General features: G+C 41.4%; 1 protein-coding gene across 1 annotated transcript in view; it reads left to right on the top strand.

The window, feature by feature from the left end:
• Positions 1–7,097: 7,097 nt before the first annotated feature.
• ANKDD1B (ankyrin repeat and death domain containing 1B) overlaps positions 7,098–27,519 on the top strand; it is a 52,824-nt gene continuing 32,402 nt past the window's right edge. The window contains 6 exon segments of the mRNA XM_011996480.1: positions 7,098–7,342; positions 12,651–12,754; positions 16,230–16,271; positions 16,274–16,333; positions 22,554–22,652; positions 22,758–22,862. Coding sequence (XP_011851870.1) covers positions 7,150–7,342; positions 12,651–12,754; positions 16,230–16,271; positions 16,274–16,333; positions 22,554–22,652; positions 22,758–22,862 — 603 coding nt within the window. The 5' untranslated portion in view covers positions 7,098–7,149.

Genomic DNA, 27,519 nt, shown 5'->3' with positions numbered 1-27,519 from the left:
CTTCAAATTCATAACATGTTTAGGAGGTCTCAAGGAGGATGGGCTATGCATTTGGAATGTATGCATATTAGCATATAAAACAACAAATGACATAATTTCTTTGCATGTGTATAATCCTCTCTTCAATGTAGTTCCAAGGTCTCTTTTTTAATATCAGTCTTTACATTGGCCCTGTAATATAGAGCTATATACCTTTCCTCAATCTTATGTGATAGTAGGAAAAGTAACATTATAAGAAGTATTTATAAATTAATTCACTCCCCCAGAAGTGCTTTATTTTAAAGTTAGCATGGGAATTGCAGTATCCGCAAGGTCAATGTCCCCACTGAAGAAGTGACCTTCTAGAGGAAGAAGTTTCAGCATCACCGTGGGTAATGGAAGCCATATAACAGAATTTAAGAAGGAACTTTGTGCTAAGAAAATGTAGACAGTGGTTACAGGCATTTATGTAAGAAGGCTGTAAGTTAAAGGCAAGAGAGATGTAGCAGTTAATAGGAGATTTTTTTCTGCCCTCATTAACAAACGTGTTTATTTACTACTCCTTACCTTTTAACTCATCCCCCCTGTATCCACTGCTACCTCTGCCAACCCTATATCTGTTACTGAATTCTGTCTACTCTTGTGGGGCCTCTTGAAAATATCCATTTCTTTCTATCTCTTTTGTCAAGCCCTTATCAGTTGTCTAAACTCTGACTTTCCAACTGATGTATCAGTTTTCCTTGCTCTAAACCATCTCAAGCTTTTTTTTACAGATTAGCCATAAACAGCGTTCCCATAATAGCACTCTCATGTCAAAAAAACAAAGCAATTTTCAAAAGCTCTCAACTGTCTCCAAGATTAGCAGTGGAATGAGTAGGAAACGGGAGTGATTTTTAGTGTATGATTATTTCTGTGGTGTAAATACTCCCACCATGACAGATTTCAAGTTATGTGATGTCAACCAGTTCACAAAATTCCTGAAACTTTAACAGCTCTTGCAAGCCAGTACAAGCCAGCTCCTATATATCACTGTCCATGATGCACTCTAAACACTGGCTTGGCATTCAGGGTTTCCTGAACAGACCAAGCTGTTTCTCCTTTCTGCCATCTGTGCTCCATTGCTCCCTCTGTCCAGAATATGCTTCCTGAATGCCCCTTTTCTATCTCCCACCTACATAGTCACTCGTCTTTCAACTCAGCTCAGGGGCCACCTTCAGAAAACGGTTCCTTGCCCTCTGGAAAAACTGATCAGTCACTATTTTGTGCTGCTGTTTCTCTACAAAGATCCTGAAACATTCTTTGCATGGCCCCCGATGTTGGTTTCTCCCTACCAGATTGTAGGCCCCAAGAGATCCTGGGCTTTCACTTATCTCTGAATTCCAAGTATGAAGTGTATGGCCTGGCACACAGTAGATACGGAGAGTCATTTGTTGACATGTAAATGAATATATAGTATGTGTCCAAGAGTGTTTACTACTATCTTACTGTTTTTCTCTGGGAAGACAGAATGGTGGCTAAGTGGCTGCACTCACACTAGGTCCTAAAGAGTGGGCGTTCCAGAAAGAGACAATTGTATTTATTTCCCTTTATTAGATAGTGGCTTGCTTTATACATGTTTTATTATTATACTGTGTCCTTTTGGAGTGGCTTGGAAGTATTTGCAAGAAGACTTAAAATACGACTATTAACCTGGGGCTAATAAAACTGTTTTTTGAGGAAATATTTCATTTAAAAAATCATACCTGGTGTACCTGGTGCTGAACTGTTGTTTTTAGAGACAAGGTCTGATCGTCACCCAGGCTGGAATGCAGTGTCTTGATCATAACTCACTGCAGCCTGGAACTCTCGGGCTTGAGATCCTCTCATCTCAGCTTCCTGAGTAGCTGGGACTACAGGCTGGTGCCATGATGCCCAGCTAAGTTTTTGTAATTTTTGTTGAGATAGGATCTTGCTATGTGGCCTAGATTGGTCTTGAACTCCTGGCTTCAAGCAGTCCTCCTTCCTCAGCCTCCCAAAGCTCTGAGCCACCATGCGTGGCCCTGGTACTGAATTTTCTTTGATGTAATGTTCCATTTTGAAAAGCAGTGATATATTTGAACACACTTTGTGTTGCTAGGATTTTAGTAAACTTCACAGAGAGGTGATGTTTATTTCCCTGGAGAAAAAACTGTTTTTTCATTGTATAATTAAGGACTAATCGCTTTTGCTTTGTAATACATAACTGAATTAGGTTGTTAAGAAAAACTCCAATGACATTATGGTGACTATTGGAAACATGATTCCATTTATTAAGCAAACCATAATATTGAACTGTTCCCCTTACCAGTATGAGGCAATTGTGATAGTGTTACTTTGTAACTGCTGCTGTCTACAGAATGCTCAGGGAAATTAAAGATAATTCAGAGACAAATGGTACTAACCCTTCTAACCTGTCGCTAAAGTGTAGAGGACTCTTTCTTGTATACACACACACACACACACGCACACATGCACACAACCTCTGCCAACCACATACCTATCATTGAGTTCCGTCTACTCTTGTTGGGCCTCTTTGAAAACACTTCTTTCCATGTCTTTTATCAGGTTCTTATCAGTTGTCTAATATCTAGCTGTCTAACTCATTGCTTAGCTTTCACCAGTTGCTTTCCCTGCTCTAGATCATCTTGTGCATTTTTATATACAATACTTTCCTAATATCACTCATGTTCTTGGGTGTCTGTGGAGAGAGTGAGAGAGAGAGACAAAAAGAAAAAAAAAGGTTGGGTCAGCTCTAGAATAAAATCTAGTTCTCTTTTATGAAGGCTCAAAAGTTTTTTCCTCTTAGAATATGCTAAACATCAAATGTGATCTCTGAAACCATCCACAAGTGTGAGATATGCCAAGGTTTTTTGGGTTTTGCTAGCAATTCTGGGCAGAGATCCTGGTTGTCCTTCAACATTCTACTTTTCTGCCATATTATTAGAATTTTAGTTTGGCACATGATCACCCAGAATAGACTACTATATTTCATCAATTCTTTATAAACCACTAAGAAATAATACCTAAGATAGGGAGTCTAATAGGTTACCAGTGCATAAATATGGGACACCAGGGTTTATACCTTCAGAGCAAGGATAAAGGAGAAATCCTCCATGAAGAAAGAGGGAGCAAAGCAACTTGCCTGCTCAACCTTGGCACTGGTTGGAAGGAGGGACTGCCAGTGAGAATTTGAATCACAAACCAGCACACATGTAGGCTTGTAATCTGAATTCACACAAATGGTATCATCCTGAAGAGCTCAAGCAGAAAATGTAATTAAAGTGAGGTTAGTATTGTCCCTAGTGACTGGCGGAAGCATATGCAAATCCTTTCTGGAATAACTCAACTTCAATTCAGGCGGACAATTTAGTATCTCAATTAAAAATATGTGATAGTGTGAAAAATAGAGGTTACAGAATTGATGACTACAATATATCTCCCATCCTTGCAGCTCACACCCTCCCGGCTAGGGGTAGCCATGTGACTGAGTTTTGACTAATATAAAAGGAAGTACTGGCTGGGTGCGGTGTCTCACACCTGTAATCTCAGCACTTTGGGAAGCTGAGACACGTGGATCACCTGAGGTCAGGAGTTCCAGACCAGCCTGGCCAAGATGGTAAAACCCCGTCTCTACTAAAAATACAAAAAGTAGCTGGGCATGGTGGCACGCTTGTGATCCCAGCTACTCAGGAGGCTGAGGCAAAACAATCGCTTGAACCCGGGAGGCGGAGGTTGCAGTGAGCTGAGATTGCACCACTGTACTCCAACCTGGGTGACAAAGCTAGACGAGACCTTGTCTCAAAAAAAAAAAAAAAAAAAAAGGAAGTACTATGTGTGGTTGCTTTTGGGAAACTTCCCTTCTTGCAGCTGTAGCATTCTCTTTGCCTCTTCTTTCTATTTCTCTGTTCCATCCTGCTGCCTGGAAGCAGATGCTGCCGTTTACACCTAAACATAAGGGCTGCACATGGGGATGGTGGAGTAGTGGGCTGCAGAGGCTGATTCCTGGGGGCGTTGTAAAACAGAGACATATCAGCACTGGCCTGCACACTTTGAGACTTTCACAAGAAGCAAATAAAAAAACTGTTTAAGCCATAGTTACTTGGATTTTCCTATTAATTATAGCTGAATCCTAGCGGATAAAGGACATAAAGATTATTAAGACATGTTTGTCCTCAAAAAATGGACAGCCACTCCAGGGACAGTTTCTATTCAATGTAGGGAGGGCTATAATAGGTGAATATACAAAGTGGGAGTCTAGGGAGAAATCATCTGGTAGAGGAGGGCAAAGAGAAATCTAGGAAGATGTTTTTAAAAATATGGAATCCTTGAACAGGATCTGGTTTTAAAGGTTTACTTCAGAATTGAACATTTTTTTTAGTCTAGACCTTCCTTTAGGGAAAAAACTAAAGCTTTCAGGACTCAAAGACAAGTTACTGCTCACATGGCTAAATTGCGTTCCATATTTATTTGACAAATACTTATTGCAGGTTGGGTAGCTGTTGGAGATGCAGTAGGAAACTTTTTTTTTTTTTTTTTTTTTTTTTTTTGAGACAGTCTTGCTCTGTCACACAGGTTGGAATACAGTGACATGATAACAGCTTGCTGCAGCCTTGACCTCCTTGGCTCAGGCTATACTCCCATCTCAGCTTCCCAAGTAGCTAAGACTACAGGTGTGCACCACCAGCAGCAGCTAATTTTTAAATTATTTGTGGAGACTGGAGTCTCACTAAGTTGTCCAGGTTGGCCTCAAACTCCTGGCCTCAAGCCATCCTCCACTTCAGCCTCTCAAATTGCTGGGATTATAGGCATGGGCCACCACGCCTGGCCCAACAGACTTTTAAAAATCACTGTATTCATGAAGTTTACCTTCTGGTTGTGGAAACAGACACTAAACAAATACAGACATTTCAATGGTAAGTGCTACAAAGGAAAGTGAAACAGCATAAGAGAATGGAACATGAAGGTAGGGGACACTTTTAGAATAAGATGATCCGAGAAGGCTCCTCTGAGGAAGTGACATTTAACCTGAAACCTTACTGATACAAAGAATCAAAACTATTTAAAAAATTCGGAAGTGGAGGTGGGGGAGAGAGGTTCTAGGCAAAGGGAGGAAATAAAAGCTGGATGGCTCTCCACCAGGAAACACTGGATGAAGAATGGAGAAGAATTGTAGGGCCCAAGATTAGAGAGATGAGTAGGGCCAGATCATGTGGGCAAGCTTTTATGTATTAGCACAGTTAGAATTAATATTCTGCTTGAGAAGTAACCTGATATTTGAAACAGAGTGAAAAAGAAAATACCTCCCACAGTATACTTCATAACTTCTCATTTAGCCCAAGCTCTCAGGGAAGTAAAGTCCAGCTATGGCTGAGTTTCACATAATGCACTGCTTTGGAGTTTTTGTCTCATCTGGTAGAGTAAGATAAGTACCACATACTTTTTTTTTTTTTTTTTTTTTTTTTTTTGTGAGACGGAGTCTCTGTCGCCCAGGCTGGAGTGCAGTGGCCGGATCTCAGCTCACTGCAAGCTCCACCTCCCGGGTTTACGCCATTCTCCTGCCTCAGCCTCCGGAGTAGCTGGGACTACAGGCGCCCGCCACCTCGCCCGGCTAGTTTTTTGTATTTTTTAGTAGGGACGGGGTTTCACCGTGCTAGCCAGGATGGTCTCGATCTCCTGACCTCGTGATCCGCCCGTCTCGGCCTCCCAAAGTGCTGGGATTACAGGCTTGAGCCACCGCGCCCGGCCACAGTACCACATACTATTTATTGTAAGGCTATATAGCATAAAATGATGATGCATTTTCTCCGGTCATCGATAAGATTTTTTAAAAAGTCAATCTCTTGGTTTAGAATTTGAAAGCAGTTTCAAACTTGGATAACACAATTCAGATCTTTTTCTTCTTATTATTATTATTATTTTATTTATTTTTTGAGATAGGGTCTGGCTCTGTCACACAGACTGGCACACAGTGGCACAATCTTGGCTCATTGCAACCTCTGCCTCCCAGGCCATCCTCCCACCTCAGCCTCGCAAGTAGCTGGGACTACAGGCATGCACCACATGCCTGGCTAATTTTTGTAGAGAGGGGTTCTCACTTTGTTGCCCAGATTGGGAGATCTTTCTGTACTTGACTGTATGCTTTCCATTGATCTGCTGCTGTTTTCACTATTATTCCTTCTTTTGTGTGGGTATTTTCTTCTGATTTTTAGAATTTTACTTGTAAACATGCTACATACACATATAATTTGTGCCCTGTTTTTCCATTTACATATTATACTTTCCATATTAGTACATTGTCTGATATTTCTGCATAATACTCAATTCAATTTATCTGCTGTTGTTTTTATCATATCCCTATTACAAACATGAGGCCCATTTCCCTTTTTTAAAAAAGGAAAGTTTGAGGTTACGGGTGGTGTTCTGATAAATAATATTTTGTCATTTGTTTTCATTGACAAGGAAACATTGTTTTGAATTCAATGCCTCAAATTGGGTGCACAATAATTTGAAGGAAAAAGCTGACAAGTTTGAAATGAAATTGATATTACATAATTTACATTAAAATGATACATCTTTTGTAAATTTGTAAGAAGAATAAAAAATAAATGAAAACCTGATTACCTTTCTTATTTGAAGTTTATTTGGGGGGTCAGAATTTGACTTGCTTCTGCATTATTTCACTTTTCAAAAGAATCCGCCAGGAGAGATTATAATTGCGTGGTCTTCAAATGAGAAATCAAGTCTTTCTTTATTCAAAAGAAAATGTTGGAAGCCCATTTAGAAATCATTTAATATTGAAGTTCCTATAGTGTTGGTTATAAATTCAACCTTGACATTTCTTAATATTGTACAAAGAAGTGGTAGAGTAGAAGTGGGAGTTCACTGGGGCTTGTAGATTTCGCAGGATGTTTTATTTCCCGGAGAACCAAACCTTAAGCACAGTGCACGCCACACCTGAGGGCGGATTCTCCCAGGCCGGCCCAAGTCAGGGCAGGGCTGGAAAACCAGGGGCTTGTTGCCCAGCGAACCGCCACAACAGAGAGCGGTCTGCGCTCCGGCGGGGCTGACCTGCCAGCGTCCAGCCTCGCACCCTGGTTCTGTCTGGATCTGGGTCTGGGTCTGGCCCTGCGCTCCGGGTCCGCGGAGGCGACCATGGACCTCGCCGGGCGCGCCCGGGGCCATGGGGCCACGGTAGGGGGGCTGCTGCTCGGGGCGGCTGCTGCCGCCAAGGGTCTCAAGGAGGACCTGAGGGGCGCGGACGCCCTGCCTTGGAGGGCCCTGTCCCGGATCCCGAAGCGGAAGGGGCTTGGAGAGGAGGACACGACAGTTGCCGGACACGAGCTCCGTGAGTCCCGGAAACGAGGTCTCAGAAAATCAGGTTGCGGGGCGGGCTGGGTCGAAGGGACTTAAAAAGGTACCCAGTGCAGCGCCTCCGGAAGCTGCGGGAGTGAAACTGGCGCGGCGACTCCGCCCTGGGACCCCGAGTCCCAGCCTCCACCGCTGCACCCCTTGTTGGCTGGTTTTCGGCTTTGGAATCCACCCCCACCATGTACTGTGGGTGGAAGGACAGTATTATTCTTCCGAATTAAGGAGGAGGCTTTTTAAAATAATGATTAAGTCCTTTTGCAAATAAGAGTTTCATGTGCTCTTATCTCCTATATCGTGACTCATGCGCCGATTTATTGTCTGACTTTAAATAAATCACTTATCTTTCTGCACTTAAGTTTTAAAGCATGGAGTGGATCATCTATGCCTTGGGAATAATGTGCAGTATAAACTAAGGCAGCTGTTAAGCAGTCCAAAAGCTGAAAGCGAGTCAAGTCTCTCCCCGGCACCCTCCACTCCCCACCCGCCTCCGACCCCGGCCCCCCCGCAAGCAGGGTCTTGTTGCTCTGTTGCACAGGCTGGAATGTAGTAGTGCAATCACAGACCTCCTCAGGCTCAGGTGATCCTCCCACCTCAGCCTTCCCAGTACTCAAGTCTCTCTTTTTTTTTTTTTTTTTTTTTTTGAGACGAAGTCTCACTCTGTCCCCAGGCTGCAGTGCAGTGGCCGGATCTCAGCTCACCGCAAGCTCCGCCTCCCGGGTTTAGGCCATTCTCCTGCCTCAGCCTCCTGAGTAGCTGGGACTACAGGCGCTCGCCACTCGCCCGGCTAATTTTTTGTATTTTTTAGTAGAGACGGGGTTTCACCGTGTTAGCCAGGATGGTGTCGATCTCCTGACCTCGTGTCGTGATCCACCCGTCTCGGCCTCCCAAAGTGCTGGGATTACAGGCTTGAGCCACCGCGCCCGGCCCAGTACTCAAGTCTCTTAACGGGGCACACCATCCAAGTCTACTGGCTAGGACGGCCTTATTTCCTAAATTAGGCTTGGAAGCTGTACACCAGTTCCTCAATATAGTGTTCATTCAGTCATTCTGGAAATATTTTCAAGGGCTTAACTATTTTCTAGGCATGTTCTAGATGTAGGGATGGAGAGAACAAGACAACCCCTATTCTGGTGGAACATTCTGTTGTGGTAGAGGGGTGATAGACAATAAAATAAGTAAGCAAATAAATGAATAAGATAATTTAAGGTAAGTGCAGTGAAGGCCATGAGACAGGGTGATGTGGTTGGAGTCAGGCTGCCTAGGACAATTCTATCACTTATAAAGCATGAACAAGTGGTATAACTTTTGAAAATCTCAGTTTCCTCATCTGTAAGATGGAGGAATCATGCCTACATCAACAGGTTATTTGTTTTATATAAACCCTGGGGCATTCCAATAGTTGGAGATCAAGCAAAGGAAAAAGAGCCGGTAGAAAAGACTAGAAAGCAACAGTTGGCTTACCAGACCTCTAGAGAAGAACATGTTACAAGGGGTGTGTGTTCCTCTGTGTCACAGTTGCCAAGAGCTCAATGGACTTGACAGGGTATAATGACTGGGTTTTGGCAAGACGGAGTGACCTCAACAAGAGCAGTTTCAGTAGAGGAGTGGGAAAGATGTCTGATTAGCATGGGTTGAGACAAGACTGAGATGAAGAAATGGAGACAGCAATTATAGAATACTTAAGTTTGGGGTAATGGAAAGTTGAAAAATGCAGCAGCAGTTGGAAAGGAAGCTGGGGTCAAAGGAGGGTTTTTTACACTTAGGGTATTATGGCATCTCCGTATTTTTTGAAGGAAAATAAGATAATAGTCATCCACTGGAGAGAGATTAAGTGATCTAGAGGAAAGAAGACATAATTTTCAAGAGACTGACATATGAAACACTTGAAAAGATAAAAAGGGGATGGGATCCAGAGCCCAGGTGTAGAGGTTGGCCTTTCCTAGGTACAGGGATGCTTCATCCTGTATATACAAATGAAGATAGGTTGGTAGATTCACCTAGGTGGGAAGATGTGGGAATTCGTGTCCTACTACTTCTGTTTTCACTATGAGGCAACGGTATTGACTGAGAATTAGGTGATGGTAGTGGGAGGAAGTAAATTAGGTAGATTAGTAAATTCAGATATTTGAGGAGAAAGGAAAGGATATGACACATTGAAGAAGGGAAGACTAGGGAAATGTAGAGGCTAGCTAGTCGTGCTGAGATTAGTGGGGAAGAATTTAAGAGACCTGTTAGCATGTGTATCAATCAGGACAAAGTAAGCTTTTCCTGCAGCAATAAATGACTCCTACGTCTGAGTGACTGGACATAAAAACAATCTATTTCTGGCTGGGTGTGGTGGCTCACACCTATAATCCCAGCATTTTGGGAGGCCCAGGTGAGAGGATCACTTGAGGACAGGAGTTCAAGACCAGCCTGGAAAACGTAACAAGACTCCATCTTTAAAAGAAAAATCTATTTCTTGCTCGTGTAGCATGTCCAAAATAGGTTGGCGAGGGTCTCTCAGGAACCCAGGTGTCAAGGACCATAAAGGGGTTGAGATTTTACCCTACTTATAATCTCACAAGTTAGCTTACTAGGTGATAGAGATGCTGGCAGAAGACACTTTTGGATCAGAGATGATGGATTTCATTACTCACAGCAGTAGCAGTAGCCAGAGTGTTAGCATTTGTGTCAGTTCTCCAAGCCCCAATTCCCCCAGGGAGATATAGAGATGCCAAATGACACCTGCACACACAGTGGGTTGTGTTACAGAAAAATCCTGCACTTAGGGAACCCAAATTGTTTGTAATAGTCAGTAAGCATGCCTTACCATTGCTTTCTTCCAAGGCTGCAAGCAAACCTGCCCTTTGCTCCAGAGGAAAAAAATCTCTATTTGTCAAGGCTTTTCACTATACAAACATCCTTGAAAAGATAGTAAAGAGCAAAGCCAGTCAATGCTTTTGCTTGTAAGATGTGCAGAAATGTGAGAGACCCAGAGAGAATTATCTCCCAATACCAAGTTGATGGAGGTACCACCATCTTGTGACCCCTTCATTTAAACACATGGCTTCCAGTGTTGATAAGGCAGGGAAAAGAGACCTAGAGGGTGACACAGGCTTTTCACTGACTCAGCCCCAAAGTGACATGCCATCACTTCTGCTTTCAATCCATTGGATACACCTCATCTAGCTGTATCCAGGCTGGGATATGGGCTTACACATGTGACCAGGTAGAAGAGAAAAAGCAGATATTGATGAACACTAGCAATGTTTACCACAGCATGGTTGTGTGTTTTTCTCCAGTACCGTTTAGCTGTTCAGGTACAGAAACAAAGCAAGTAGCAGTTGGATTTAATCTCAGAATTAGGATTCTGACCAACTAGTCTAATGGAGGAAAAGAATGGTGAGGGAGGTGTTTGCATAGAAGTGATTTCATAGGTGGACCATATGCTATGGTCTGAATGTGTGAAATACATTTCTGTTTTTTAAAAAATTACTCAGTGTCAGGTAGTTTGTTACAGCAGCAAAAACAAACTGGCACCATGGAATCTAAACATGGTAAGGAGGGAAGTAAGGGCACAGAAATGAAGAATATGAAAAAGGGTTAGAACTGTGGACTGGAGGACTTCATAAGGTTGCAGAATTTCTGGACTTGGAGAACTAGAGCAGCTGAGCTGAATGGATGAGAAGTTGTGGTCAAAGAATAGGATTCTGGAAGTCAAGATTTCAGAGGTAGTGCAGTTTGAGTGATAATGAATTCAGGAATGTGTCTCTGAAATTTGATGACTGAGGTCAGATCTGCGGAAGATTATTAGAGGGAACTAAGAGGCCAAGGTGTTGGATTAATCATCTGTGAGGAGGTTGAAGTCACCTAGAATGGTGACAAGAGTAGGGGTAGGAAGGAAGAGAAGGATCCAGGTAACAGAAAGAATGAACATGTGAATCTGTATGAGTCTGCTCAGGCTGCCATGACAAAGTACAGCAGACTGGATGGCTCAAACCACAGATGCTTATTTTCTCACAGCTCTAGAGGCTACAAGCGCAACATCAAGATGTTGGAAAAGTTGAATTCTTCTTAGGCCTCTTTCCTTGGCTTATAGATGGTCACCTTCTCCCTGCCTTCACCTGGTTTTCCGTGTGTGTATGTGTGTGTGTGTGTGTGTGTGTGTATGTGTGTCCGTCGTAATCTCTCTTCTTTTAGGGACACTAATCATATCAGATTGGAGCCCATTCATATGACTTCATTTTACCTTCATTACCTCTTTAAAGGCCCTATCTCCAAACATAGTCAACATTCTGAGGTACTTGGGGTTAGGAGTTCAACATACAAATTTTGGAGAGACACAATTCAGCCCATAACAATATTTCCCAAGAAGATACTCCTTGGTTGGTCCTTGATTGGACTTGGCAGTATCCTTAAGGGTCTTTGCTTCGGCAAAAACTTGGGGAACATTGAATGTCATGATAGTATCATTTAAAAACAAGCAAACGCTTAGGAAACTATTCAGCAACACACATACAGAAACCTCTCTTACAGGTCCTTTCTGTTTGGAGATGGTCTGTTATTGACTCCTACTTAACCTCAATTCTGGTCTTATCCCTTCGTGTTGGGCTGTCCTCTGAGAGCCCTCTACTCCCCTACATAACAAAAAAACTCAATAAACCCTGGAATCTTCTCTATGACAGTTAATAAAGCCTACCATATGAATGTGTATATGTATGTGAAATATGACATTTATAATAGATGTCAATCTACTTCTCCGTGTGTTTATATCAATGAGAATAAAACATTTTCATCCCCTTTACCTTTGTGTCTGTATGTGTGATGGGCTGCATTTTGAAATTTTCTTCGTGCAGGCCTGGCGTCTGTATAGAGTTCTGAAGACAACAGTTTTATCTCTGTAAGCTGTAGGAGCATTTGGACTCCTCCCTGCCTAATCTTGTACAAGGTTTTTTACAAACAATATCCCCTGGGAAGTCTACCGCCTTCTGACCTTCTAAGCCAGATACCACATTACTGACTTCAGGGTGGTCCTCATGAATAATGTTTTGTTTGGGGCCAGGAACACTTTTAAGGGTGTGAAAACCCTTGCAGCATGAGGAGAAAAATTGAATCTTGATACTACAGTTTTATAAGATATTGAAGCAAAGTTTCTGTGTCCTAAATAAAAATAGCGAAATGTGAAAGACTCAAGGCTGTTGTTTCGTTTCAAGGCTGTTGTTACAAGGTTTGCCCTATGAAATATGCTTTCTCTTTGGCCTCCTTAAATTCCCTTAGTTCATGCTTGCCTTGCTTTCTTTCAGTACTGCCAAAGGAGAGAAGCTTTCAGAATGCTGCTAAAAGCAATAATTTGGATCTTATGGAGAAGCTGTCTGAAAACAAGGTTAACATTAATGCTGTGAACAATGTGAGTAGAAGTCATAAATATGACAAGTGACTACTCCAGTAATGGCTTGGGTTTACACAGGACATCTGAAATAATAATAAAAGTAAAAATCATGGTGCTGGCTGAGATAAGGGAGCGCTCCTTTGTTGGTAATCTCGGGGTGTTTAAGCTAAAAGGTGGAGTCAAACAGTGGAAGAGGCTCTGTGCGTTTTAATTCCTCTTCCAAGAAGGGCAGTGCACCGAATCTTCATGCATATCTATTCAAAGTCTGTGGGTGGGCAGTAAAGCCAGCTGTTGGGGTTATAGGTAAAGCCAGCTGTCGGGGTTATAGGCCTGGACCTGGTCCTGGATTGTCGCCTGTGGATCAGCTTGGCCTCACACATTCTGGAAAGGCAGAACATTTTTTGCTACACAGTCTGGGTTGTTTTCTTGCCAATGATGTCCTGTGTGGTTCTGTTTTTACAAATTTAAAAATCTAAAGAGGCATGTAGATTTTCATTGTACTGGTTTTGAAATGTAGTGTGTCTGCCTCTTGGGCAATGAGGCCTTATCTAAAACCTGGCTCTTACTTGTTCTTTAAGTCCCTGGGTTTTAGCAGAGGGAAAGTCCACTGCCATAAATTTGGATTCTCTACTGCTTGCTTTTGTGAGGATTTCCTGATAGTCCTTTGAGGCCAGGTTTATCAAAGTGAAGGTTGGAGGCTGTGTCAATTGCTTAGGACAATTTGTGGGGAGTGGTTCCAGGTGGGTGTGGCACCCACCTGGGTGGTGGGTAATTGTATTTAATGGTAAATTTAATGGTAAATGATTTACTATTTAATGGTAAATGAAGCATAAGCTTCAGGGCCCTTGCTTGTACAGGCCCCTTGTAAGGCACTGAGAGGGCTCTGGTAATATATTCCTATGACTATATGATTTTGTAAAATCTGAAAAATTATAAGGCATTTTAACTGCAATTATTTAAGCTTTCTGACTCTGGCTTTAAAGAAGACTCCCTAAATAGTCTAAACTCAGGTTTCACAAAACCTATATCTTATCGCAGGCAGTAAGGTCCTAGAAACTGAAGCTGCAGAATCTGAAATCATGTACCAGATGCAGTGGAAGATGTTGTGCATGTGTGTCGGGAGCCTTTGTGCTTATGTGTGGGGATAAGTGTGGGGATTGATATGTCTATGTGTATAATGTGTGTGTGTGATGTGTTATGAGTGTATATAGTGTTCATGTTCCATAGATATCCTAGAATAGGAAAGCAGCAAAATTTTGTAGCATAACAATTTTAGGGACAAAAAGAAAAAAAAGGAATCAAGAAAGGAAGGAAAGGCAGAAAGGAAAAAAGATGGAAAGGAAGGAAAAGAAAAGAAGTAAGCAAGTCTCTTTGAAGGGGATATTTGCATAGTTTCAAAAATATTTATGGATAGGTATCTTTGAAGATTATTTTGACCATGAAAGGTTAATTGTGGGAGTAAGTGAAGCAATAATCACTTTTCCAAGTAGCAGGAAATAGATTCTCTAGTATACTGTTTAAACCATTTAACATTTTTCCATATTCAACTTTCTGTTTTGTTTTAAACTTTTTTTTAATATTAAAGTACTTGGAGAGATAGTACAATCGAATACACTTTAACTTACAGCGTGGCAAGTTATTATAAATTCCTAATGAATTGTATTATGCTTTCTCATGACATCTGTTTGCTGTTTACAGCAAATCGTTGACATGGTTACTTGGAGAGTTCCTTAAAACCAGTGACGATGGAGCTTTTTAAAATATAAGTAATTTTATTGAATTATCTTGGGTGAAATTTTGGCTTACATCCTTATTCACAAGTAAAGTTAATAGTGGAGCTTATAAGCCCATATTTGACATAGTAGAGCAAAGCTCCAGATTTCAGACAAAGTCATAATAACTCATGGGTTTTTTTGTTTTGTTTTGTTTTGTTTTGAGACGGAGACTTGCGCTCTTGCCCAGGCTGGAGTGCAGTGGCGCAATCTCAGCTCACTGCAACCTCCACCTCCTGAGTTCAAGCAATTCTCCTGCCTCAGCCTCCTTAGTAGCAGGGATTACAGACGCACGCCACCATGCCTGGCTAATTTTTGTATTTTTAGTAGTTACAGGGTTTCACCATGTTGGCCAGGCTGGTCTCGAACTCCTGACCTCAGGTGATCTACCCACCTCGGCCTCCTAAAGTGCTAGGATTACAGGCATGAGCCACCGTGCCCAGCCATAACTCATGTTTTGTCGAACTTATTTTATCACTGGTTTAGCTATTGTGAAAGTTTTCAGAATCAAAATGGGGTCACCGATATTAAGAAAACCTTGACAAATAGAGCTGGGGAAGGCCATGAAGACAGGGTTCTCATGCTTGTATACTTGATAACAAAAACTATCACAAAAGACTGCAAAACCCACAACCTCACACAAAGGCCATCACAACCTTACACAGAAAATACTTCTGCAAGGACATCTGCCCAGAAACTGCCTGTCTAATCTAAGACTGGGGTCAGCTTGTTGTTGAACTTTGCAGCAAAGGATAATTATTTCAAAACAGTTATGTAATCCTCCTCATTTTTTTCCTTTAAAAACCTTTGTCTTCTTTTACTTCCCTAAATACACACATAGTTTACTATGACATGCATATTCCCGTTGCAATGCTTTATTCCCAAATAAATATCTTTTCTTTTGAAAGTCTCTCTTATTATTTAGGTTGACACTACCAAGAAAATCAAATATTTAAACAGTTCTCATTTTTTTTCTTATTTATGTGTAACAAAGAATAGTAAAGCCGTGCCCAGACATCTTCTTTGGGAGCAAAAACAGTGTCTAGAATATGGGAATTATGACTCATATCACTTCCAAGCAAAACTTTCATTGTCTGAAATGTATTAGACTGTCTCTGGGTATCCCAGGAGCACCACATGGACTTTCCTTTGGAGCAAGATGGTCATAGCTTTTCCTCTGTCTTTCTGTCTTTCTTTCCTTCCTCTTTTCTTCGCTCTTTTATCCCTTCCTCCCTTCCTTCTTCCTTTCAGAAGGAATTTATTTGCTTCAGTAAAGTTTACAGTTCAAAAACTTAGAGAAGAATGAACATGAGTGGATTGAATACCTAGAAAAATTTCCGCTATGCATTATTAGTATATTCTAAGCAGAAAAATTTACCATTATTAATGATTATATAAGGGGGAAATTATAACTTTTACTTTCTAAACAAAACCCATTATATTGCCACAACATAATGCTACAATACAATATAAGTTGAAACAAGAATTTCAGCTTGAGGCGTGTCCTTCAATGGATTGCCAAATTCTCTGCTGTTATCTCATAATGAAGGCAGAATTCGGCTGGACACAATTCTCACAACTTTCAAAGGTAAAGGCAAAGAGTGGAGCCAAACAATCAAAATAGAAACACCTAATAGAAAAGTATGGCCATTCAAGAAACAGGAAACCTAAAAGCACTAAATAATGATCAGTGACTAAAAACATAAATTATGCTTCCTCAGATGAACCGCACAGCCCTGCATTTTGCAGTGGGGAGAAATCATTTCATTTATCTGCAGTGGATTTCTTGCTTAAACACAAGGCCAGGGTGGATGTTGCTGATAAGGTAAGCTCATCTTGAGTAGAACAAATTGGAGCATAACCAATGTACAGGGAGAATCTGATCACTCCAGACATCTTTTCTTCACATAGATACAAAATATTTTAATTGGCAGTGTTTATTCTGGAAACGTCTCTTCAGAGAATGTACATATATGTGCTCTTTGTATTTGGGGACTAAATTGTTTCCCTTTTACCTATGGAACCTGGGTTTTTGCTTATTTTCTCATATTGACTTTATGACCAATAGCATGCATTTGTAAAAGCAAGATCATTGTCCAGAGTAGAATCTGGGATGTGGAAGACAGAAGCTAACTGGCCCCAGAGACATTAAATATTGACTTTGCTCTATGAACTCTGATACTAAATAGGCTTATTAAACAGCTCAGGGGTGAGCCCAGGAGCACGCACACAACTTTATGCCATCCCTTTTTCAGGCTCCATCTTCTCCATGATCAACTCCCCTACATTTTCCAGCTCCCCACCCTCTTTTCCTGGTCCTCTGACTGGAAAGCCAAGGCTGTGGTCTCCCAGCCCTGCTGTGTACTTTCCACAAATAGGTCTGCCTCCAGGACCAAGTGGGGGAGGGTAACAAGAGAACATTTGGATTCTTTCCCCACCGTGCTTTATGACCACAGTTCCTCTGGCCAGAGAGAAAGATTCCCCTATGTCGGACTTTAAGGTGCTTGCCCAGCCACTGCTGCTACCCTTACCACTGTCAAGTTGTAGCTTTGGGAGTGGGGCTTGGCTTGCGGGGAGGGGGCAGGGCCTGTAGAGAAAAATGAAGCAGAGAATTTCCCCTGCCTTCTCGGTTCTATAGGGGCTCCCTTCTCCTCCTTAGACCAGAATGAGAGAGTTTCTGTTGGAAATCTTTCTGACTGTGCCCAGGGCACAGTTCCATGATTTGCACTGCCTCAAGTCCAAGTTGGAAGGTATGGGAGGAAAAGAAAAATCTGGAAAGTCACAGCAGGATTGTCCTTACTTTGAGTTCTGATTTTTTTCCCCCAAATCCACCTGATACCATTTACAGAGTCCTCAGCTGTTCCATGCATTCTTTGTTTTTACTTTTTAATTTAAAATGTGTGTGGGTATATAGTAGGTGTACGTTCCATGCATTCTTTCCAGAGATTTTATTTGTTTTGGTGGGAGAGACAGAGTGGACTGTGCTTACTTCGTTTTAACCAGAACCATAACCCCAAATCTTTACTATAGCAAAGTAGAGGGAATCATACAGCGAACATCTATGTATCCATTGCCAGATTAGATTGCATCTTTTCTTTTAAACAGCATATCTGAGGATTGCCATGTTTCTAATATATTAAATATAGATCTGGTTTGTGTCAGAGTGCAAATCAATTATGTGGGGAAAAGAAAGAAAGATCAGGCTGTTACTGTGTCTATATGGAAAGAAGTAGACATAAGAGACTCCATTTTGTTCTGTATTTGAGATGCTGTTAATCTGTGACCCTACCCCCAACCGTGTCCTTGCAAGAGTCATGTGCTGTGGTGACTCAAGGTTTAATGGATTTTGGGCTGTGCAGGGTGTGTTTTGTTAAACAAGTGCCTGAAGGCAGCGTGCTGGTTCAAAGTCATCACCATTCTCTTAATCTCAAGTACCCAGGGACACGTACACTGCCAAAGGTCGCAGGGACCTCTGCCTAGGAAAACTAGGTATTGTCTAAGGTTTCTCCCCATGTGATGGTCTGAAATATGGCCTCGTGGGAAGGGAAAGACCTGATCGTCCCCCAGCCTGACACCCGTGAAGGGTCTGTGCTGAGGAGGACTAGTACTAGAGGAAAGAAGGCCTCTTGGCGGTTGTTGGCAGTTGAGATAGAGAAAAGCATCTGTCTCCTGCCCGTCCCTGGGCAATGGAACATCTCGGTGTAAAACCCGATTGTATGCTCTGTTTCCTGAGAAAGGAGAAAACTGCCTTAGGGCGAAAGGCGGGACTTGCTAGCGCAATGCTGCTCTTTATGCACTAAAAAGGTTTATGGAGATGTTTACATATGCATATCAAGGCACAGCACTTTTCCTTAAACTTATTAATGTCACAGAGATCTTTATTCATATGTCTTACTGCTGACTTTCTCCCTACAATGATCCTATTATCCTGCCACTTCCTTTTCTTTAAGATGGTAAAGATAATTATCAATAAATACTAAGGAAACTCAGAGACCAGTGCCAGCGTGGGTCCTCGGTATGCTGAGCTCCGGTCCTCTGGGCCCACTTTTTCTTTCTCTATACTTCGTCTCTGTGTCTCATTTCTTTTCTCAAGTCTCTCGTTCCACCTAACAAGAAACGCCCACAGGTGTGGAGGGGTAGGCCACCCCTTCAAATTATTCCTGAAATGATGGAGAGATATTTCACCAACTTGTTCTCCTTGAGGTTTTTCTAAACATATGTTTGCATTACCTTGTCTCTGAAGCATGACTGTTTCTCTTAACTTTGCTTGAAGATTGAAATAATGTCAGGTGGGAAATAGAATAATTCCTGATGTGTCTCTTTTTCCTGCTTTGAAGGTTTCACTAAGTTAAATATGTTTATAACTGATTAAATCATCTACAGTGGCATTACTCCATAACTAGTCAAATGTTTTTCATAATTCAAGCAAGGTCACTTTTGACCCAATCTGGCAGCTTCTTTATCTGAATGATGAGCCTTGAGTTTGACTTCTTCTAAGTTCTAACACCATTTGCAAAGAGCTAACAGTTGATCCCCTTCACCCTCAATATTTATTCAGTGGCTGTTGTGCGTATGTCTCAGTGTCAACTACTGAGGATTCAACTAGACAGAAGTCCTTGCTATTTAAAGTGTGGTGCCAGGACTTGAAGCATGTACATCACCTGCAAGCTTGTTAGAAATGCAAGATCTTAGGCCCCACCCCAGGCCTGAATCAGAATCCGCATTAAAAAAAAATTCCCAGGTGATTGTTTTCGGGAAGCACTGGTATGAGATAGAGTCATGGCTTTGCAGGGCCTACAGTCTCTCTGGGGAGCAAGGACAGAGACTGTACTAGCTGAGTGCCATTCAAGGCACTGCATGCTAGGGACCAAAGTGAGCAGCACCCCCAAGTCCTGGGAATAGGCAGACTGGATAAATGGAGGGTCTTACTCCAGACAGGAGTAAAGAATCCCAGGTGGGTGCAAGTGGTGCTCAGAGGATAAAAACATCTGCTCACAGAGCTTCTTATCTCTGGGAAGCTCCTAACATAGAATTGTTCCCCAAAGGAAATTATTGACCTCACCTATGACGAGACTGGCAATGAGGACAGGTTGTCAGTGACTGTTGGGCAATGTACACTTCACAGAGCTTCATGAGCCACCTGTGAGTGTGATTTGTGACACATGGTCTTAAGTAGTCTCAGGCATGCCAGTTTCACACCAGAAGAATTTGTTTTATGGAGGTTCTTCTCAGGGAGTTTACATCTGTGAGCCGTGATTCATTACCTCTGAGGAACAATGGCTCCATTCTGAATTTGTGGTTTTAGAGACTTAGGTTGTTTGCAGCTTGAATTCCCAGCTTTTAGATTTTATGATCGGAGCTTGGAATTTTAAAATATTGGCTACTTTGAAATTAGGAATTACCTCTTAGGGAAAAAATAGATCTCCTATCAAAGAGTGATTTGTCACCTGTCTCAAATATTTCTGGTTTTTTTTTTTTTTTTGAGAGGGAGTTTCATTCCTGTTGCTCAGGCTAGAGTGCGATGGTGCAATCTTGGCTTACCGCAACCTCCACCTCCCAGGTTCAAGTGATCCTCCCGAGTAGCTGGGATTACAGGCATGCACCACCATGCCTAGCTAATTTTGTATTTTTAGTAGAGATAGGGTTTCTCCATGTTGGTCAGGCTGGTCTCGATCTCCTGACCGCAGGTCATCTGACTGCCTCGGCCTCCCAAAGTGCTGGGATTACAGGTATGAGCCACTGCACCTGGCCTTCTGGTCTCTTTCATATTTGAAAGCAGATTTAGTATTACTAAACATAGAGCATTGACTTGTAGGGAAGTCCAAATTAAGAGGTGGAATTGTGTTTAGGGAACATGCTTTGAAGAACCTCAAGTAGTCAGTCATTGTACATCATTTCTCTTTGGGACAAGGAGTCCAGAAATGAAGAGTCTTCTTCATGCTGGAATTGTAAACATACAAATGGACTAACTCACCCTCTAGAGTGACAGCTGAAATATAAATTTGATAGGATATGCACATTAAGAGCAGGGTTTCTCAACAGTGGTGCTATTGATATTTGGGGCCAGATAGTTTTTTGTGGTTGGGGCTGCCCTGTGTATTGCAGGATGTTTAGCAGCATCCCTGGCCTCTATCTACTAGGTGCCAATATTAACCTCCCCCCACCCACAGCATGACAGTAAAAAATGTCTCCATACATTTTTCCAAATGTTTCCTGGGGGCAAAATCACCCCCAGTTGAGAATCACCAGTTTAGAGTTATGCCTCAATAATTTGGGACTTGCTGTTTTACTCTCCCAATGTGAATTCTACTGAGAATAAGAGAATACATTAATGCAACTTGGGGGCAGCCAAAATAAATGCCAAAAGGCTTATGCACTTCACAAGTAGAAGTGTGCTGCAGGCCCTCATTCCTTACGCATTTACTCATACTGTGTACATCTGACAAACAGTTTCCAGATCACAAACACAACTGATGAGAAGAGGGAAATAAAATGTAGTGTGAGAGCTTACTTTGGGCAGGCACTTGTACTGAGGAAATGGATTACTTTTTCGTGGGGCTAAAGGAAACAGAAAAGCACACTTGAGTTTGCAGATAAGGAAGCTGAAGCTGACAGTTAGAATTAAGTTCACCAAGATCCCCATAGTTGAAAGTGATAGAAAGTGACCAGAATTTGAGATTAGTTCTGCTTGATCCTGAAGATCAGGCTCATAGTGTCTGCCCTATGCTGCTTCTCTAACTTAGGGCCTGGCGTGCAGATGCATGTTTTTGCTTATGTCCTTCGAATCTCACCTCCCTAAAATAGCCAATGTTAACTGCTGGCTACGCTTCCTTCCACACTTTTCTCCCTGCTATTTGGTAGACAAGTCAGCATACAACTGCCCACAGCATCCCTACGGGTCAGTAAATCCTGGTCTCTTTCAGTCTGACAACTTTGTGCACATGTGTTTGCACACAGACAAATCGAAATAATTTTGTATAAATAAAATATTTTAAGTAGCATCTATATAAATGAGATGCTTTTTATAACTTGTGTTTCTTTTACCTGTGTGTTCCCTCTCCTCCTCTGGTAACTATACTTAACAATCTGAGGTATATATGTTTATTTCTGTACTTTTCTCCTGCTCACATAGACATATCTATATTAATCAATCTACCTACCTACCCACCAACGCACCTATAGATGGATATAGATATGTACATATACATGTATGGGGTTTTCTTAATCACTCCTTTTTAACAAATGTGATTATATCATATTTATTCTCAATCTTATTTTCCATATTTAGCAAAACTCATGGAAATCTTTCCAAGTCAATTGTTGTAGCACTAATTCATTATTTTTAATGCTTGCATTATGTAGTCTGACTATTCCATAACTTATTCAGCATTCCCATGTTGATAGGCCTTTACCTTGTACCCAGTTTTTAGTATTACACTTAATATCCTTATATATATAGCATTAGGTAATGACATTTTTATTTTTATGGGATAGATTCCCAGGAGTGGGATTGCTGGTTGTATTTTCAATTCTAATAGATATTGCCAGATACTTAAACAATAATCATTTCCATTTCCTTTCTTTGTCCATTTTTCTGAGTTTGTCTTTTTCTTCTCCATAGGTAAGTGTGCTTCATGGATTAGAGAATAACCATTTATCTTTATTAAAGATACATTTTTAAAAAATCTGTCATTTTTAATTGACTTTGTTTATTATCTGTCTGTTCTCACTCTGAATTAAGAGACTGTACATTATAGTCTGGATTTTATTCTAATATGTTTATTGTTTGTGTGCTATTTTGTGAGTGTGGTATGATACAGCTTTTCATTTCATTTTCTTCCAGATGGAGAACCACTTGTGCCTGCACCACTTATTGAGTATACCCTTTTTTCCCCATAGAACCGAAATATCACTTTTGCTGCGTATTAAATTCTCTATTTCTTAGTTTTCAACAATCTAGTATTAATTTGGCCTTTGTTGATGAGGCAGTATATGCTGTGGCTCATCAGAGTGATAGATTCTCTTTTTCTGTCTTCTTGGGGAAGCATGGCTTGACAGTAATTCACCTTGCAGCCTGGTCTGGGAGCCTTGAGGTCATGCTCATGCTGGTTAAAGCTGGAGCAGATCAGAGAGCCAAGAATCAGGTAGGTATGTGGGTCACGCCTGGACAAAAGCTCTTACCTCACCATTGCAAGAGAGAGGAAGTTCTGAGGTCACTGTGTATCTCCCCCACCCCTGGCTCTCTTCAGGATGGAATGAATGCCCTCCACTTTGCTGCTCAGAGCAATCATGTGCGCATCGTGGAGTATCTTATTCAAGATCTGCACCTCAAGGACCTGAACCAGCCTGATGAGGTGTGTTTACTTTGGTTGTATAGGTCTTGCATCCACCCCTATCAAATTTCACTTTCTCCTGCCTCTGGTACAGCTGTGAAAGCAGCCAGCACAGACAGACCCTGCCCTATAGCCAGCTCCTCCATCACGTTGGCAGACCACAGAACCAAAGAGGAGTGTTGGTATTAGTGGCGATCCTGGCCCCTGCTTGTAGGGAGAACAGGAAGTGTTGAGGAAGCAGCCAGATTCCTTCTTCCCATTCTACTCCCTCATCCTGGCCGGAGTGTGGACAGTATCCTATCCCCTTTAGTAATCAAAATGTGTATCTAAATTTTATTTTATTATGCTTGGCCTTTTGGTAATATATTTGACCCAAAGCTATGCAGTAATGAGCCATGAAATACAATGCAGTTTTATTGCATTTGTCAGTATTTCTTTTCTTTAAATAAGGGGATACATAACAATACTAGCTACTACTTAACAAGTATCTGTTAATGTAGGTACAGAGGAAAGCTATTTACATACATTATTTCAGTAAGAGGTCTTGGACCTGACACCTACCGATGCTCAACAAATCATTGCTGAATGAATGAATGATCTCACTAACCCCTACAATAATCCTATAAAGTAGAAAATATTTTGCTCATTTGTAGAGGAGAGGAAGTTGAGGCTCAGAGAGGCCAAACACCTGATCAAAAGTCTCACAACTAAAAAGTGACAGAGCCAGGACTTGACGCCAGGTCTGGCTGAATCCAGCCTTCATGCTGTGCTGTCTCCCTCCTCAGACTAACAGTGGGTATTGTTCATGTCAGGGACTGTCCTTCCCCTGGAATATTTCCCTCTAGGCATTTTTTTTTCTTCATAGAGAAGTAGCCTTTGTGCAATTGGCATTTTGAGTTCTCAGCAGTAGAATATACTTCATGAATGGGACTTCCTTTTCTCTGTGCCACGAGAATACTATACTATAAAAGTTTCTTTAGAAGCTGGTCAGTGATAGTCACTTCATTTCACCTCTTTTTAAAAATTTTTACATTTTTTTCTGACTGTAATCTCCAAAACAACAATATTAACAATAAGAAGTATTTCTTCAGATTAGGTCTGTATACTTCTTTGACTTCCTCTACATATGATTAAACAACTATACATTTACAGCTTAGAAGAAGATAGACTTGGGCTTTGGTCTGGTCAGTACCACCATGCACTAGCTGTGTGGTTTTAAGCAAGCTCTTCAATTTCCGAAATTCTCAGTTTCTCCATCTATACAATGGAAACAATAAAATCTACTTTATGGTAACAACAAGGGTGACAGGAGAAGTCTTGTCCCACATATAATTTTTTTTAAATCAGCAAACCTCCATTCTTTGGTATATAATGATTGACATTTCCTCAATCTTATGTAAAAGTACCTATGCAAATGAACTTCATGATGAGCCATTCCATAACTCCTTTTCACTTATGCCATTCCTATGTAGGAATGTTGGAATAGCTGAGATGCTTAAATGAGCTAATGACTATAAAGCACTTAGCAACGAGCCAGGCACATTGTAAGTGCTCACTGTTGTAACAATTGTTATAGGATAAAATATCCTACCTGATTTTCTGAAAGTGACAATCATAGTCAAATGCCATTTAGTATCAAGGTGAGGAAGCTGGATCTTTCTAATTTTATCCATGCAAGTAGAGATGTGGCCAATTAATGAATTCCATTCAGTTCAGTTCAGCAGATATTCGTTGACGGCCTGTTATGCATGAGACACACAGTTATTTTCCCCTTCAATGTGCTCTGATTGCTTCCATGAGAGAGAGTAGTGTATGGGAAGGACGGGAAGGATCAGGCAGGCTGATGGGATTCAGAAACCAAAGCACCGTTTGCAGGGAGCCTTCCCCATTTCTTGAGTTTCTGCTGGCCAGCAGCCTTCCTCTCCGTAACTCTTTTCAGCTGATTCTGGACATGTCCTCTCCTCTCACCTTCTTCCTCTTCTGTCTGTTGGGAAAAAGGGTTTAGGAGCACTGGCAGCAAACTGCAGAGTGACATGTCCAGCTGCGAGATCTTAAATTGAGTTCAGAGACATACAAGGAATGAGCAAATAATGAGTCCACTGGGTCATCTAGGGAAAGAAGACTCTTTGAGTCTGAGCCCAACTTTAGTCCCTTCAGAAAACTAAATTGATGAATAGAAAAGAAAAAAAAAATCTACTTTTTTTCCTAAGATCTGTGAGTGGGTCACACCTGTTGGCAAACATCAGTTGGAATGGTAGTTGCCAGGAACTAGGAGGAAGGGAAAGTGGGGAATTATTGTTTAATGAGGACACAATTCCAGTTTTGCAAGATGAAAATGGTTATGGAGATGGATGGTAGTGATGGCTATCCTTATGAGTATCCTTAATACCACTGAACTATACACTTAATAATAGTTAAGACGATAAATTTAGTTATGAGTACTTTACCATAATAAAAAATTATGGGGGGAAATTCCAGTTGCAGCTGTGATCAGAAGCTCAGGTTCTATCAATTTACTGTTGGGTTTCCCATTTGCATCTGCTTAAAGGTATTGTGGAGTTTGTGAAATACATTTGATATTTAAGACGTCTTCACCTTCACAGTGTTACTCTCTTGCCTAGTTTCTTATCAACAGAAAGTGATTGAGAGCCTGTGTACCTGCCAGGGTTGGTAAAATCCATCTCTTTGGCCTGGAGGGAACTCCAAAAGCTAACAAGGAAAGCTTTCCTGGAAGGAGGCCCTTAACACAAAATGGATTTAACTAGGCCAGGGGGAGTTTGGGTGGGGAGAGATGGAGGATGCTGGGAAAACTTTTGAGATTTCCCCCAGCTCCACAGCCATAAAAATCATTGAGGCCTTTCCAGGGGAGAGAGATTAGCGCAGCAAGGAGTTAGGAATAAAGTATAGACATTTTGAATCTACATATAAATGTCCATCTGGTGATCAAAAATAAATACTCAGACTAACATGTTTGGGGAGGGAGAGAAATAGGAAGGCCTCACACGCCATTCATGTATTTGTTCAATATTTACAAGAATTTGGGGGTACAATGTTGCTTTGGTTTCAACTACGAATATGGTAGACTTCCATTGGTTTAAAGTCTCTGGAAGTCAAAATGCAAAGAAGCTTCTTTTTCTGAGAGGGAAGGGGATAGTGAGTAGAAGGGGACTTGAGAAGACACCTGTTTTCTTATACAGACCCAAGGCAACATTTAACAATTTTAGATTTAATCAAATCTATTGTTTCCTGTCTGTGAGGGGAGAACTAACCCACTGTCTCCCACCCCACCAGTGTCACCTTTTCATATTTAACATGCTGCTTTTTCTTTTTTTTAACCTCATGACACATATTTTTTTACCTGTGAAATTTCTAGTTATTCAGGGTTTTCCCCTTCCTCAAGTGCCTGATCCTGGGGTAATGGGAAATGCTGTGGGCGGGAGCATGCACTGGAGGCCCACCCAGCGCCTCTCCTCAGAGGCTCCTGAGAGCGACACATCTCGGGGATCCCTGTGGTAAAGGAAGGTCAGGTTGGTCTTTGGATACCCACTTAATGGCTATTTATGAAATTTTTGCTGAATTTCATAACATCAAATTTGATGATTTCATCTTCTCAGTAAACTTAAAAATAATTTATAATAAACAATTCCAATCCCTCAGACTTACATGCCAAAAAAAAAAAAATAATAAATGCATTGAGTTAAAACATATCAGGTTAGCCAGGCACAGTGGCTCACACCTGTAATTCCAGTACTTTGGGAGACAAAGGTGGGAGGATCTCTTGAGTTCAGGAGTTTGAGAACTAGCCCGGGAAGCATGGTGAATAACTGCCTCTACAAAAAAATACAAAACATTAGCCGGCATGTGGTGGTGCGCATCTGTGGTCCCAGCTACTCGGGAGGCTGAGGTGGGAGGATCACTGGATTCCAGGAGATGGCAGCTGCAGTGAGCTGAGATCATGCCACTGCATTCCAGCCTGGGTGACAGAGTAAGACCCTGTTATAATCAGGTTAAATAGATATTGAGTTAATAGAGGAAAGAAAGAACAGGAATCCTGGACCCTCCTTATTTTAGTACTTAAACGGACAGGATCCTGAGCCAGGGAGTCTTTGTGATTGGCCCAAGGCCTGGAGCCCAGGACTCTGACACCAAGCTCCACCATCCTTCTGGCTGGAAAAGCTTCCTGCCTTCCAAGTAAGGGAGGGCCTATGAGACTGCCCTGGATAGAGGCCTACTTGAATGTGATGAAAAAGGATTGGGTAGTTAAAAAAAAAAAAAGGACATAATAAGAAACTATTTTTTAAAAACCACATATATCTTTGAAATTCCTGTTATTTTGTCTAATAATATGTACTCAATGAGAGAAAAGATTTATATCTCACTATGCTATAATCTCACCTTTCTTTATGCTACCTTTTCATATATTTATTATAGGTTACTTTAAATGTCTTTACTTTGTGTAATTTTGCTTTTACATCTTTTTCCTGGATGATAACTGTTAAAATTTAAAGGGCTTCCAAAGTTCAAACTAATAGTGTTTCCAAAGGAAAGGAAAGATCTTTCATCTGTGGTAACTGTAGTCTTTTCTCAGAACCTCCCATCTCTTAGCAGGTGAAGCTTTCTTTCACTTTGTTATCTATGCAGTAATGCAAAACTTTGTAGCAACCACAAGTAAAAGAAA

Source organism: Mandrillus leucophaeus, unplaced genomic scaffold (genome assembly GCF_000951045.1).
Source record: "Mandrillus leucophaeus isolate KB7577 unplaced genomic scaffold, Mleu.le_1.0 Scaffold114, whole genome shotgun sequence".
Lineage (NCBI taxonomy): Eukaryota > Metazoa > Chordata > Mammalia > Primates > Cercopithecidae > Mandrillus > Mandrillus leucophaeus.
Note: the sequence above shows the minus strand (reverse complement) of the source record. Positions and strands in the feature narration are given on the sequence as shown.